This window comes from Astatotilapia calliptera, chromosome 20 (genome assembly GCF_964374335.1).
Source record: "Astatotilapia calliptera chromosome 20, fAstCal68.1, whole genome shotgun sequence".
Taxonomy (NCBI): Eukaryota; Metazoa; Chordata; class Actinopteri; order Cichliformes; family Cichlidae; genus Astatotilapia; species Astatotilapia calliptera.
In genome coordinates this window covers 11847783-11863299 of record NC_137441.1, presented here as the reverse complement: position 1 = coordinate 11863299, position 15517 = coordinate 11847783, and the positions used below count along the sequence as shown (strand labels likewise).

Genomic DNA, 15517 nt, shown 5'->3' with positions numbered 1-15517 from the left:
GGTTGTTGAGGCACTTCAGGGTTTTGGATGAGCAGAAAACTCATTGAATCAATAGAAAAATAAAAATAAAAAACTTGATCTTTAATTACAAAGGTATTATCTAAACCCATTTACACATTCAGCAGTGTACTTTTAGACTGAGGCTCCATTTTGGTTCATTTTCATGTGCATTTTTTTTACAATTAAACAGATTCAACTATTACATGGTTGAGGCACGTGGGTACAATTGTTTGTAACACACACAGTAGAACTTCAAGGATTAATTGAATGATTTGCTAATTTCTTAAGCAGAGGTGCTGGACTTTTTTGATTTATCTTTATCAATCCTTTGATATCCTACTTTGATATCATCATAGTATCTCTGAATCTGCTTGCCCCTGATCAGACACACAGATCTGTAAATTTTGGGTACCTCCACTCAAGAAATGATTGACAGCTGTCTTTCCGCCTGTGGATAACCTTTCTGTGACTTACCCTCTTAATTCCTGTGGAACCAGGAAAGCAGGTTTTATACTTTACACATCCGGGAGTCCGCTTGGCTCTCTGTGATGTAAATTTTGCCGTTGCCTAGTCAGTGTGAGGGTCCACGCAAAAGTCTGCACACCGCTCTGTTTCTTGTGATCACAAGGACTTGTTTGTAGAGAAATTACATTATAATGCACCAACTATGCATGCACGTGAGAGCAGACTTCAAGCAAACTTTAAGGAAGTATAACAGGCATGACTACTCGGTTGTCCATGTCCACAACCAAGTATAATCCAGGTTTAAAGGTGTATGTAGTTTTTCACACAATGCTTCAGTATTTTGTCTTAGTTTTTGTTAAATAACTTACACTGTGTCATTTAAGGACCAGGTCTTTTTTATTATTAGGATAAACCAGAAGACAGTCTTTGCAACTTGTGCGAGTAGTTGAAGCAGCTTGTCGTGCTGCTGGTGTGAGTTTACACGGCCAGACATGGGCCGTGTGCCTCTGTTTTGTCAACAGAGATTATGAAAGACTGGCAGGCGGGGGAGGTGACAGCAGGGCTGTTTGCATCACCCAGGCTGAGCATGCCTGCTCCTCTAACTCTGTCACCTTCTCTCTCCCTTTTCTCTGTCCCTTCCTGTCTGCTCCACCCTTTTGTCGCCAGCAACAAGCACTCTGGCTAGACCGCCCTGTCGCCACGGTCTTATCGCCTCCAATCAGGAAAAAATGGAAAGAGAGATGTTCAAACAAACTCAAGGAAAGCTTGATAGCAGGCAGCGCCACAGATCTGTTATCTCATTTGAGAGATGACAAATGAATTAGTTTCTAGATAAACTGAAAGATTAACCATGAGGCTTTTTGTGCACAGCAAACAATAAAAGTTTCTAATGGAGCCTGCACGTTGACTGAATCCACACAGGGGAAACCCAAGATATTTATTATGATGTTTAGATGGGAATAATCCCACCTGTCTACAGATGATGTACAACACAGATTGGTGATAGATTGAGGTTGTATTTGCTGTTGCTAATCTTTTCCCATTCGCTTGCCGCCTACCCCCACTAACTCTTTCCGACTCATTCTTGTTTGTTGCACCTTTTTTCCCCCCACTGCTGTGACTCATTGTGTTGTGGGAGGTCTGTCGACTCTCCACTTTGTTTGCTATTTTCCCAAACCTAATTCAGTTTTTCTCTGCTGTTCATCCATTTTAATCTGGCGTCAGCGAGTGTTACTCATCAGTAATATTGAAGTGATGCTCATCTTATTGGAAATAATTTTATTGTTTCCACCAAAGTGCAAGAACACACACTCACGCAGTCCAAAAATGTGACTGAGCGGGAGCAGTGTTTGGTTAGTGTAGTTATTGAGGGATGGATGGATGAGATACTGTTTAGTCTTACTGACCACTTTAAGCACTTGAACACTACACCACATTCACACATATACATACAACACTTCATTCTGTGCATCTACAGTTGTGGTCAGAAGTTTGCATACAGTCATCATCATGGGCGTGACTGTCACTGTGATTTTAGGCTTTTAATTATTTCTTTGAACTGTTCTTTTTCCAGGGTGGAATCACAGTACAGCATGAATCCTTGATTAATAAAAAAAAACAAGAATTGTGTGCGCAAGTTTGAATTTATTTTGGATTTTCTCTAATAAACACAGGGTCAAAAGTACACATGCAGATTCAAATATGTGCATACACCACCACTGATAGTTGGTTAAATGTCCCGGAGCAAGTTGGTCACCATCAACAAGCTTCTGCCATGATTGTGGCTGAATCGCCTTTCTTGGCAGAATTAGTAGAGTTCCTTTAAATTGGTTGTTCCTTGCGGAGATCCAGCTTTTAAGAGTAGTCCACAAATTTTCTGCAGGTTTAAGTTCAGGACTTCGGGAAGGCTATTCTAAAAGTTTAATGTTAGCTTGCTTTATCTATTCCAAAACCAGTTTTGATGTGTGTTTGGGATCATTGTCCCCTTTGAACACTCAATTATATCCCACTTTCAACTGAAGCTTTTGATTTGAGGAAAGATTGAAGAATTTTGAGGTAGTCCTCCTTCTTCATCATTTCATTCACTTTGTGCAGTACACCAGTGATGCTACCACCACCATGCAAAGCCTCACTTTTAGTCCACCAAACTTCTTGTGATTGTGACAAGTAACTCAATCTTTGTCTCATGTGAAGATTTCTCTCCAGAAGGCATTTGGCTTGCCCATGTAGGTGTCGATTTTGGAGCAGGGAGTTTTTTCTTGGTCGGCACCCTCTCAGTCCATGGCAGCGTAAAACTCCCTTCATGCTGGGTGGTTCTTGGGTTCTTCCTGAACATCTTAATCAGTTCCCTTTTTATCTGAGGATGACAAAATTGGGTCTTCTTCCAGACGTTGAAAAAGCCTATGTTAACTTCTGACCACAACTGTATCTTGGTATCTTGCGTGGAGGGCAATTAGAGGCTCAGTATTTCCACATGCAGATCAGGGTAGTCAGGGATGGAAGCACGACAGTCCAATTATTAGACAACCTGAGCCCTGAGCCGCAGCTGTCATTGGGTCTTAAAAATTAAGGTGATTCATCTGTGGAAACCATGATTGTGCTCAATAATTGTCTAGAATCTGTGCTTTTCAGACGTGTGTCTTCAAAGTAAATGTTATAGCAGTTTGAAATGTTCATATCTAAAGCCGAGTTACATTACTTTTGCAGTCTTATTTGTTTACCTCAGAGCTTTTTGTCATTGGATTAAAGAAAATGTTTAGACAAAAGTTTAAAACATGTTTGGTTTTTATTATTCATATAGCCAATACTACAAGTACAATACAATACAATACTAAAAGTATCATCTCCGTAGCTCAAATCAAAACATGATGTACGTATGAGAGATTCGTATCATGGCCAGCTTCTGGAACAAATTGGAATGGTAATATTTGCTGTTTGCCAAATTTAGGTTGCTTGTGTTGGTTTCCTTGTGATAGTTTTTAATACTGTTTGCTAACTTCTTGGCTAATGCTAACTGAATGCAGAGACAACAGGATTGGTCAGTTGCAATGTGGACCAACGTTGTCATGATTTACTAGGAGCAACACAAAGCACGGGGAAATCACATCGTGCTTCACCGTAGCCCTGAACTTGCTTATACCTTACCTGATAGAGGTTGCTTGTGAGAAAGCACCATCACATCAGGCAGCTTCCTTCCAGGCACCACCCCTCCTCTTAACCACAAAGTGTGAGGACACATGAAATAGATTAATGCCCTGTCCTTATGCTCTGACTTGATTCTCCCTCTGGGCGCCATGAACATCTTGTGTCAGTTCATTAGTAAATCCTCTACTGTCTGCTTTTATAGCCAGGAGACAAAAGCAGTATGTGGTTTTTGTTTGTCTTCTGATCCAGTCTCTGCCTACCATCCTAACTAAGATTATGACATTGGCATCATATGTGCAAGAGATAAAAATAGTAGCAACAACAAAGAACCCCAAAAGGTGCCTCTAAAGGATGTATAAAGCCCACAAACTGCAGAAGTAAATTTGTTCCACCTAGTATTTGGTCCATCACCGTAATAGAACGACTCCATTTCTCCGTGGAGTTTCTTGTCCATCATCCATCTTTTTTTCTCTTTTCTGCAGGGCTTGCGTTAAAAAAAAATCTAGTAAACTCTCATTAATGTCAATTTGTGTTCAGAACTCATGAGAATGAGTAGGAACGTGTTCATCGTGGGATTTTGACAGTTGCCTAGCAATACTGCTTTGATTGTAGCTTACCCATCAGTCAGTGCGGCGTCTGTATTTTCTCCATAATGAATAATGTATTTCTTTCTTCCTGCCAAGACTAAAAAATCTGTTCTTTAGGTCTTTTCCAAAGTTAAGGGGGATATTTTGAAAGCAACATTGTGTGTGAATTAGATCCCTCACTAGTCAACAGGACTGTATGCTTTCTGTTTTATGAGGTGAGCCATTTCCTCTGGTTTTGCCATAAAGCCATAAACTTTGTGGTTCCTGGTGAGTCGTGCTCCCACTGGGCTCCGGGATCCAGGGTCATTGGCATGCTACTGTCCTTTAGCAGACCTCAGAAGTTTAGCTTCACCCTAAGTGACACCACAGCTGACCTGAACGATCCTCCTGCCTCATTCGCCCATTGACCCAAATAATATATGGGTCAGCTGTCAGCATGAAGGTGATGGCCTCTTGGAATCACTCAGTTCAAGATCAGGGTTGAGTATCAGGTCAAACTTAATATCAAAGTTCAGAGCTGCTTGCCTGCATGAGTCCTCTAACCTTCACCTGTCATCAAACGAGGAGACTTTCCCATGACCAGTCAGATGGGAACTAAAGCCAGTGCTGTTTCATAACCTCTCTGCAGGCATAGTGAGAACATACAAATTTCTTATGAAGTCTAACTTGGATTTCTGCTCTTATTTTACTTCCCAGTGTCCTTTAACCTCATCATTTGAGGTATATAAGAATACATTTGTGTTACTGTTTCTCTAACCCTGTAACTCCAAGCGTAGAATGTTTGACTTTTTGAGACCTCTAGATCACCGGTGCAAATTACACAACAATCCCGGACAAATTAAAACTTATACATACAAACTGATACTTAATTTCTTTTTTAGACACACCAAAAAGCTCAATAAACACTCCACTTTCGAAAAATTAGAATTCTTTATGAATTTGCTCATGATTCAGGCTTTAGGGGGCTAACCAGCGGATGTATGGTTAGAAAAGAAATGTACAGTATGCTGTCCAGTCACATCAGAGAGCAACGGCTACCACACGTATGCCTTTGTTTTGGATATAGTCGATTTATAGAGTGAGATTCACAAGTGAAAATAAGAAATGGAAAAAATGGGGCTTGAGGCAGAAGAAAGATGTTGACTGCTTTTTTTTTGCACAGTTGGACAGTGGCTGGACGAAGTGGGTGTAAAGTGTCAGATCTTCTGTTACATAAATTCTCATTGATGATACCGGAAATTGGTGGGGGCTTTCTGAAGCTGTTCGACCATCCTACAAAAATTTCTAAAGGAGTATGCCAGTCTCTTAACACCTCTAACATGAGCGCATTGTAGTATCGTAGGACACAAGTCACACCTGGATTAGGAACAAAGATCCCAGCATGATTTTGTGTTGGGTAGTCCGTACGCTGAGCTTTGCATGCCCCTGTCTACATGTTGTACCTGTGCACTGTCACCTGGAGGCAGTGTCAAAAGACAGTGTTAGCACCTACTGCCGAGGAGTTGGAACTTATAACATTGGAGTAAAACCAACTGTTGACACCTGCTGTTTGTTGTGATTCTGTCTCTACTTTTTTCCTAACTTCTTTATCCTAGTCGTAACCTCTGTTGCGGTTTCCTTTCCTTTTCAAACCAACTTTTTAACCAATTTCTTTTGGTTTCTTTTAGTTTTTTGGGGGAGATTGCATTTAAATGCATTTCTGTGACTGTGAATCGGGCTTTAAATAATTGCCTGCATGCATGAAGCAGTTGATTTGTGAAATGTGGTTATTGTACACTCGCTGTGAGTGTAAATGACCAGTGCTGTTTTCTGCCACAACTCGACCGACTCAATCGTGTCTTCTTAAGATAAGATTATAAGATCCTAGTATGGATGATTTGACTATTGTTAGTTTTTTGAACATTTGTAAGTTTTACTAACAAATGTGCTTTGCGACTGTGTGTTTTGGGGGTTTTCCCGCCAAAATTTCTCTTTCATTTCCCAAAACAATATCTTCTTAATTTCCACAGTTTTTGTTCCAGTTTCTCTAATACTCTCATTCAAACTGCACATTAACCCAGGTGCAGGGAAGCTAGTTTGCAGTATGTTTTTTGCTCTGCACACTCCCTTTCACATCTCCAGTATCCCTACGTCTCCTTCAAATTGCCGTCTTCATGCCCATCTCTCCATTCCCTCTTGCTGCCCTCAATAACGCCATCACCCTCCATTTCCTTCTTTACGTGGCTCATTCCCACTGCCCCCTGCTGCTGTATTGTACCCACCGCAGCCCCGCTGCCTCTCTGCCACCAGGCCCCACACTGCCTGTGGCGTGTAATTGACTTTCTCCCCGCACTGGAAAAGCGGGCGGCCCGCGCCAGGCTGGAGGTGACCCATTTCCCTGGGGCATTCAGCAGGCTCCTAATCAACTATTCTCTGGGGCTGCCTCATTCACTCTGCAATTAGAGCAACTCCCCCTTTGAGAACTCCATCAATAGGCTGGCAGTCAGGCAGGCGGACGGGCGGGTTTGGTTGGTGTAGGAGCAAAGAAGGAGTTTCACCCGAACACTTTGTCTTGGCTCTTTGAGTTCTGAAACCTCCTTACTTTGTACTTCCCCCTCTCGCTGCTTTTAGCTTCTTCTGCTCCTCATCTCCCTCGTGGTAGGTTTCATCAGACAACAGCAAGCGGGGGTTTTGTCTAACGAAGAGCAGCAGACGGGGAGGCAGGTAGACGGGCACGCAGGGAGGCAGATCGTAGGATAGGCAAGAAGAGGTAGGCAAGCAGACAAAGGCACTAAGGCAGACAGTCAGTCAGTTAGACGGGAGGGACTCGAGGGAGAGATTAAAAGAGAAATTTGAAAGAGGGAAGGATTGAGCAAGAGTATCTGTGAGATTTCAGAGCATCTCATGCTTTTAGGAGAGTATTCCCAGTTGTTGTCTTGCAAGAGAATACACTTGTGGTTCACCTGGTCTTGCAGACATGCGTGAAAGCAGTCCTCATATTGATTCTGTCTCAGTAGGAAGGTGTGTTCTCGTTCTCGCAAGCCAAGTTCACACGACTGAAGACTGGGACCTTCTCTGTCCTGAAACCGAAAAATAAAAAGGCAACACAATCAGATGCTTTTGCTCCGATCCCACCAGAGATCATGGCGCATGATGATTAAATAACAGGCCGGCGTCTCTCCCCTGCCGCTGGCCTGATTTTCTATGCAGGAGAGGCAGTGCTCTGGTCAGAGGATAACCATGTAATCAATGGAATGAAAAAGCTGCTCTGGCTGTGAAGGTTAAGAGGGGTACAGGCGGTTTTCAGCCCACTCTGTGTGCCACACATGCATTCAAAACACACTCCAGACTGTCTGAATGTTACTGAATCCTCCTCCTTTCACCTGTTCCCCTTCCCTCCTGTCTTTCTTTGACATGCCTTTATCTCTCTTTCTCTCAGCTCGCTCCCTCCTACTGCCGCCACCTCTTTTTGCTCTGATTTCTCCCCCCCTCATCCTTGTTTTTTTTTCCTTCCTCTGCAATTCCTCTGTCTCCCACTATATTTGTGCTCTCTCTCCCCTTCATTTACTTTCCTCTCTTCCCTCCCTCTATCCTCCTTTCCCCTCCCTCCCTCCTACCTTTCCCCAGTGTCAGCTGCTGTCACTGTGGCAAAGAAAATGACCAATCAGAGCTCACATCACTGCACCGGCTTCTCCCTCCCTTCCTCATTTCTTCCTTTCCTTCCCTCTATTCCCTTCTCTTCCTCCTCCTCCTCAGCCTCCTCCTCCTCCTCTTCGGCCCATCTGCCTCTCATCCCCGCAACCTTTATCAGCTCACTTCCTGGAGACGAAATGTGATGCATTATGGGAGACAGACGGCTGTCTAACGGGGTTAGTTGTGTTGCGTGGCTTATCATCAGAGACACTGCTAATCCTGTGTCTTTGTGTGTATGTGTGTGCATGCCCGTGTGGATACTCCATGCGAGCTGATGAACTCATACATGCACAGCCACACACACACACACACGCACACATACGCACACACACGCACACACACACACAGCCTCAGATGCTTACGCTCATATTCTCCAAATAAGAAGAGGAGGAGGAGGAGGCGGCCGACGAGACATGTTTATGTTTGTCAGTCTCTGCAAGGAGAATACGATTTGCATGATATAAGCATATTTTAGCCTGCTTGTGTACTGTTTTGCACTTTATTCATTTACAACCTGCCTTTATTATTTTTGCTGAGTTCAAAAGGATGCTTGCCATGCCTTCCTGCCTTCACAATTACCTTTATAATGAGAGCTAAAAGGCTAAGAGGGGACTGTGTAATCACTTCACTCAATGCATTAAAGTTTTATTTACACCTCTGTGTGTGTGTGTGTGTGTGTTTTTATGCTCTTTTTCTATCAGGTGCTGATATGTGTTCACGATGAGCGGGCTGGGGGAAAACTCCATGGAGCCTCTGAGCTCGGAAAACCGGAAACGCAAGCTTTCCACTTGTGACACGCCTGGTATGGGGTGAGTGTGTGGGATCAGCAAACAAGAGGGGAAATGCAGGAAAGTGGGCTACTGGGTCAATGTCTTCTTGAGCTCTGGCTGTACAGCTATTATGTCGATGTCTGCCGTGATGAGTAACAGTGAAACCCTGCAAAAAAATTTTTAGTAGTTTTGATTGGAAAAATTCTTTTATTTCCTCTTTGTACTTTACGCTCTGAAAATTAGAAGGTAAAGCCATTTTCACCTGGTTGGAACGCAAGAAATAAAAAGTGCCTGTGTACTAACTTTGTTTTAGTCATGTGTTTTTATTCCAGTTAGGTCTTCATCAGGACAAACACATTAAATTGACCATTGCCACGTTAATGTGTGTAGACTCAATTTTGTGTTATTGATGCTTATTTCCACTGGCCTTTCACCCTACGTTTGATGATCTTTCTCCACATTTTCTGTCTCTGTCTCCACTGCAGCTGAAAAATAAAGGCAAATATGATCCAAAAATACTAGAAGTGGTATTGATCTACTCTTCTAAGTCTTGCCGGGAAAGGTGACCGTACTGCAAGCTTTTTAAAAAAAAAAAGAAAGTAATGTCCAGTTAGCCGTATCAGCAAATGACTAACTCGTAAGATAGCCATTGTTCTCAACCTTCAATACAACCACTGCTGACATTTCAACTAGTCATTTTTTGCGGCACAAAGAAGACATCGGTCTCACAAATAAACTGCTTGCCATCTACCTCGCAGCCACTCTGCATTGTTTTCTGACATAGAAACAGCACTTTGATCACACTTTGAGAAAAGTGCATCGCTGTAGTTTAGCTTTAATCTTTGTTTATTGCCCCCCTGCAGGTGTGAGAGGAAGCGGCGGGAGCAGGAGAGCAAATACATAGAGGAACTGGCGGAGCTGATCTCCGCCAACCTAAGCGACATCGACAGCTTCAATGTCAAACCAGACAAATGTGCCATCCTCAAAGAGACGGTGCGCCAGATCCGCCAGATCAAAGAGCAGGGTGAGTGGGCACGGTGATCTGAAGGCTACTGAGGGGCAGTAAACGGACAGGTGCCCTGAAAGTTAGGTAGACTGCGAGGAAGTGTCTGTAGGAAACACTGGGAAAGGTGTTATGGTGCTATAGCGGCGGTATGGACAGCTGCAGGGTTAGCATGTACGCACGCACATGCACACGCGTGCCTCTTCTGAGCCCAGGTGCAAGGACAGATCAGTCATTCATCTCCCACAAATTTCACAGCCCCGACTGTTTATGTTTGGGAGGAAACACTGGCAATGCTTTGTGAACCTGTCATTTCCGAGTGTGTGTGTGTCTGTGTGTGTGTAATATTGCCATGCACAGCTGTGTGCTGGCCTTGCCAGGGGCTGTTTAATTGGACGTTTGCAGGTAATCACATGCCCATCCGTTCTGCTGAACTGCCAAATTATTAGTTCAGTTACATCTGCTCTTGTCATAGTTGTCATAGTTTCATCTCCGTGATGCGGCGGTCATTTCTGCAGCAAACCATCTAGAAAGCTGCAGGCTGAAGCGTTTGCCTTGCAGAGGCACCATCAGTGCACAGACTGACAGATTTAAACTCCTGGAATCGGACGTGTGTCAGGATCAATTTTTCCTTCCAAGGTGAACTTCAGGGAGATCAGGGGGAAGAGCCGGTGGTGAAATTTTGTTCCTTCTTGTTTCTGCTCGGCTCAGTCAGTGTCTGCCACCTCGACAGGAAGGGGAAGAGGCTACAGCTGGCCCTGACTGGCTGCTGACAGGTTGCCATAGTTACAGGAAGTGAAGACAGAAATGACACGGGTGTTTAGACTCGTCTCTCGCTTTCTACCTGTTCCTCTTCTCCTCTTCTCACTTTCAGTTGGTCTTACTGCCAGTCTTCATTTTGCTCTTTTCTCCATCAATCATTCCCGTTTTCTCATCTCACTTGGATGTAAGATTCTCTGCTTTTGCTTCACTTCTGCTCTCCTGCTTTTTTTTTCTTCCCTCCTCATGTCTCATCTGTATTGCAGCACAATGAGTTGCAGCATCTTCAGGTTTGCTCCCAGCATCTTAAGATATTGAATGAACTGATAGAGCGCAGCCTCTCTCTTTCTGTTTCATTCTCTCTCCTCTTCCTTTCCCTCATTTCTTTTCGTCCTTCTCTTCCTAACTTCGCAGCGCCCGGCTGCAGGCAGCAATGGCTTTTTTTTTTTCTTTGTGTGGGTATCAGTGCCCCTTGGGAGCTAATCAGATAGAATGATTCCTGTAGCCAAGCAGCCCCCGCCTCTTTCTCAGACCGAGCTCTGCATTAATACAACGAGCCAACACAATCCATTTTTCCCATCCACATCTCTCTGTCTCAGCCCCGGACCTCCCCATCTCCATCTTTCTCTCCGTCTGTGTTTCCCGCTCTCAGCCTCAGCACCTCCATTAATTCAGGTGTCTTAGCTCCTACCCCTGCACCATTACAGCTTCCAGATCCTCTCTAGCTCTCTCCCGCTCGCTCTCTCTCTCAGCCCCAGCCTACCAGCCAGTCCCTCACAGTCTGACACTGAATATAAAGCATGAGGACGGCAGCTACCTGCTCCACATGCACCCAGCCCTCCTCTCCTCCTGACGGGCTCCTCAGAGAAACCTGCCTCTATCCGTCTCCCTCCTCACCTGTATTTTTAAATTTAAAAAAAAAAAAAAAGTGAAACTTGAGAAACGCTGCCCCCTGCTGATGCAGATTGGGTAGTGATGGACTGGCTGCTTCTTCTCAGGTAACATAGCTCTCACCTTGTTTCTCCTTTGCTCTTTTTTTTTTCTTCTTTGAAAACAGCTGGGTTTGAACTGACTGTGTGTGATGTCATCGATTTATTTATTTCTTGTTGTGATTCATTTCCTCTCCTCCAGGTAAAGCTTCATCCAACGATGACGACGTTCAAAAGTCAGACGTGTCCTCAACTGGTCAGGGGGTCATCGACAAGGACCACCTGGGTCCACTTCTGCTGCAGGTGAGCCCAGCTCTCCTCCCCTGTCAATCACGTGCTTTTTATCAATGCTTACGATTGGCCACCTGGCCGTTGGTAACCTCCGGCCGCTCTGCTCCAGGCTCTGGATGGCTTCCTGTTCGTGGTAAACCGGGAGGGCAGCATCGTGTTCGTGTCGGACAACGTGACGCAGTACCTGCAGTACAAACAGGAGGAGCTCATCAACACCAGCGTGTACAACATTCTTCACGAGGACGACAGGGAGGAGTTTCACAAGAACCTGCCCAAGACCAACAGTGAGGAACACGCACACACACAAGCCTACACATCTCAATACACACACACACACACACACACACTGCAAAGCTACACATCTGCTCAAAAGCAAACCCTGCTTGACATCTTCCACAGGGCCGAGGTATAAAACTAACTTTGAGAGGTTACAACAACTCTCCGCACACGTCAACGTAAACTCTCAAAGTTATTTATTCTTGCACCTCCGGTCTTTACTCCATCTCCTGTTATAATGAGGAGCTCCTGGGAAGCGTGTTCATGTGCATAGGAGCAATTCAGAAACACATGCACGCATACACACACACACCTGACAAAACATACATGTGCACAGGAGCACCCACCCACTCGGTGCTAAGCAGGCAGAGCGTAGCGCGGCTGTCAGTCACACTCAGTGGTCCAGACAGTGTAAAACAGGCCCGAGCTCTATTCAGATCCCATGGCAGCCATCTGGAAACTACGTACTGCTGAATAATGCACCTCCTCACTTTCCTCTACTTAATTCACTGTGTTTGCATGCACGTATGTGTGTCTTATTGTCAGTTGTGGAGCAAGCACTCAAAACTTATACTCAGCTAAAAGTAGTACCACCACACCCTAAAAATACTCCATTCGAAGTATGGGAAATCTTTCTACTTTTAGTATTTGTGTACAACCAGAGTAATGTAAGTACCCTCTGTTAGGGCTAAGTATCATTTTATTGTTGTGTAGTTGGATGAGGTGAGGCTAATTCTTTAATACCGGAGTGCAAATGATGATTGCTCCTATTATGAATTCATCTCCTGGTTATTTTGGTGTTGTTATCTAAAAAAATTCTAAAAATGATAAGAAGTGATCGTCACGATAAGTGGCGCTTTCAGACTCGGTGGCTCAAAATTCTTAAAAAATAAACTCAAATAAAGCATCACATCACCACGTTTGAGAGCGTGTCTCCAAGAAATAGCTAAACAGGAAAGAGTTAAGCGCAGTACTCGAGCAAATGTTGCTTTCTCCGACTGCTTATTGTGTATTTTCACACGTCTATGTCAGTAATCCACTCGTCAGGGTGCCGTGTGTGTGTGTGTGCGCGCGCGTATGTGAGCATGTGCGTGGAGAACTATTTATAAAGCTGATTAATTATGGATATGTGTGCTCGACTGAACCTGCTACTCGATTAACTAAGCAGCAGCAACCTCCGAGCAGCAGTGGTGGCGGCGGCTCCGACATGTCACTGACACGTTCTCCCACTTATTCTGCCTCTTCCCCTGCACGCTCCTTTATTCACTTGCTCTCTTTATCTTTTAACACTCATCTTTATCTACTTTTCCTCTCAGCGTCCCTGGTGCCTCCCTCAACTCGCTCTTTCTCAGCCTCATTCATACTTAATATGGCTGCCTACTAAGACGAATATTGTGGTTGTCTGTTTCTCAACCGGCTTCCCTTTCTGCTCTCCCACCCCTCATTGTGTCTCGCTCTGCTGCTCTGCCCCTTCATTATCTTTAGAAGCCGTGAATGAAATGCGCTCTCGCTGCACATTCCTGCGGGATGACCGCTGACCGTGCCAGCTACAGTTAAATACACACACACACACCACACAAGCACCCAAGAAACACACATACACCAACAAAAACAGACACACACGCTCGTCCCCAGAACATGAAGTGAGCTTTCATTGTTAGCCGGTGTGCTTTTGACCCCTCTGTCCTCCCTCGCTGTTGGCTAATTGCGTCTGAGGGGAGGCGTCAGCCCCGGTGACTGCTGGTGTTTCTTTCTTTCTGTTTTTTTTTTGTTTGTTTTTTTCAGAGAGAAACCTAAGGCCTTGTTAAATCACCTCTCACTATCACACAGCCCCTCCCCACCACTGCCATGCTTACCTCCCCGACGTGCCTCGCTCTCCCGGGTCCTCTCTTGTATCCTCTGCACACCTACCAGACAGAAACCTCCGGCCAGCTCAAGGCCCCGATAAGGCTTCACTCAGACCTTGGCGAACAGTCGGATCTCTCTCTGAAGTTTCATTTCCTTGTGCCTCTTTCTTTCTTCATCTCCCTGTGAAGGTGACCCCTTCTAAATGTGTGCGTGCATGCCGTGATGAGAAGTCAGGGTCTAAATGAGGATAGATGGCTGAGTGTCCCTGGCCTCTGCCCACTGCAGAGCAGACTGGGAGGGAGAGATATTGGAAATCGACACCTTGGCTAGATTAATCCCATGGTCCATTTAGCCAGGGATCCGAACAGCAGCGGGAGCTTCTGCTTCTCAATTAAAGAAGGACAATACATGTTGCAGTGCCATTTTTTATTTATTTATTTTGCTTCCTTTGTCGTCCTTTGTGTGTCTGTGTGGATCTGTGGCAGGATAGGGTGTGAGCTGTTTGTGATATTTGATGACAGGCAATCCATTCATAGCTGTGTGTGGTTTTCAGTCCCACGAGCGTCAGGCTCATTCCATTTTACTCCCAAGAGTAAACGCCTTTTTGTTTGTGTTCCTTTTTTTAGTAAATGGGGTGTCGTGGGGAAGCGAGGCAGCCCGACAGAAGAGTCACACCTTTACTTGCCGGATGCTGGTCAAATTTGGCCATGCCCACGGCCCCATGGAGGAGGGGCCTGGAGGGCCACGCTACGAGACCATGCAATGTTTTGCTCTTACCCAACCCAAGGCCATGATCGAGGAGGGCGAAGGTAGGAGGAGCCAGTATATTAACAATAGTGTCTCTACACAGAAATGTGTTTTTCTTAGTTTTTGTCTCAACATCCACTGTTTTGTAGAAACCTCACAAATTTAGAGGCTCACATGCACATTTACAGTCTATTCATATATTTTTCAATGAGACACATCTTATCCCTTATTTTGTGTTTTTGTAAGAGGATCTCTAAAAGAAAGTGGAAAATCAGATATAAGTAAATGAATAATACAGAACATAAATAAAACAATAAAAGGTGAAAATTAATGTTAAATACCAATACTGAATAATCAGCCTCAAACGCACAGAGTGAATATGAAGTATCGTCAAGGCTGATCTCCTTTCGCCTGCAGACCTTCAGTCATGTATGATCTGCGTGGCCCGTCGAGTGACAGCCATGGAGAGGACGGAGAGTTTTAACACCAGGCATGAACTCTCAGGTGAGGAGCTGCGTACTCACTAAACAAACACAGAAGCTCAAACAGGCCGCGATGGTCTTTCTTTACCCACGAACAGGTTTGACTCTTTCTTCTTGCGTCTTCTTGCTTCCTCCCTCCGCGTGCCCTCCTTCTGTCCTGCTTGGCAGGTAAACTGATTCAGATCGACCAGAACTCCCTGCGAGCGTCGATGCGTCCGGGCTGGGAGGATTTGTTGAGGCGTTGCATTCAGATGTTCCTTCAGCACAGCGATGGGCAGCCCTGGTCACACAAACGCCACTATCATGAGGGTGGGTAACGCACGTATAAGGACTTAGTGAATTCATTTCAGTGAAATCCACATTAAAAATATCAGCTGGTAAAGGCTTTATTTAATTAACTGTATATTTATTTATCTTGGTTTTGGCTTTGTTTTTAGTTTATTGTTACTACTTATCTTTTTAGAAAGAAGACTCTTACTTATTTAAACACAAACACCTCCTGCATTACCATCCCAGTACTGATCTCTTGAACAGACGGTTTCAT

General features: G+C 44.5%; 1 protein-coding gene across 1 annotated transcript in view; it reads left to right on the top strand.

Annotated features, from left to right (window-relative positions):
- Positions 1-15517, top strand: part of LOC145423308 (nuclear receptor coactivator 3-like) — a 62153-nt gene that overhangs the window by 37768 nt on the left and 8868 nt on the right. The window contains exons 3-9 of the mRNA XM_080295604.1: positions 8570-8677; positions 9502-9662; positions 11532-11632; positions 11730-11904; positions 14371-14553; positions 14909-14995; positions 15142-15282. Coding sequence (XP_080151730.1) covers positions 8589-8677; positions 9502-9662; positions 11532-11632; positions 11730-11904; positions 14371-14553; positions 14909-14995; positions 15142-15282 — 937 coding nt within the window. The 5' untranslated portion in view covers positions 8570-8588. The remainder of the gene's footprint in view (positions 1-8569; positions 8678-9501; positions 9663-11531; positions 11633-11729; positions 11905-14370; positions 14554-14908; positions 14996-15141; positions 15283-15517) is intronic.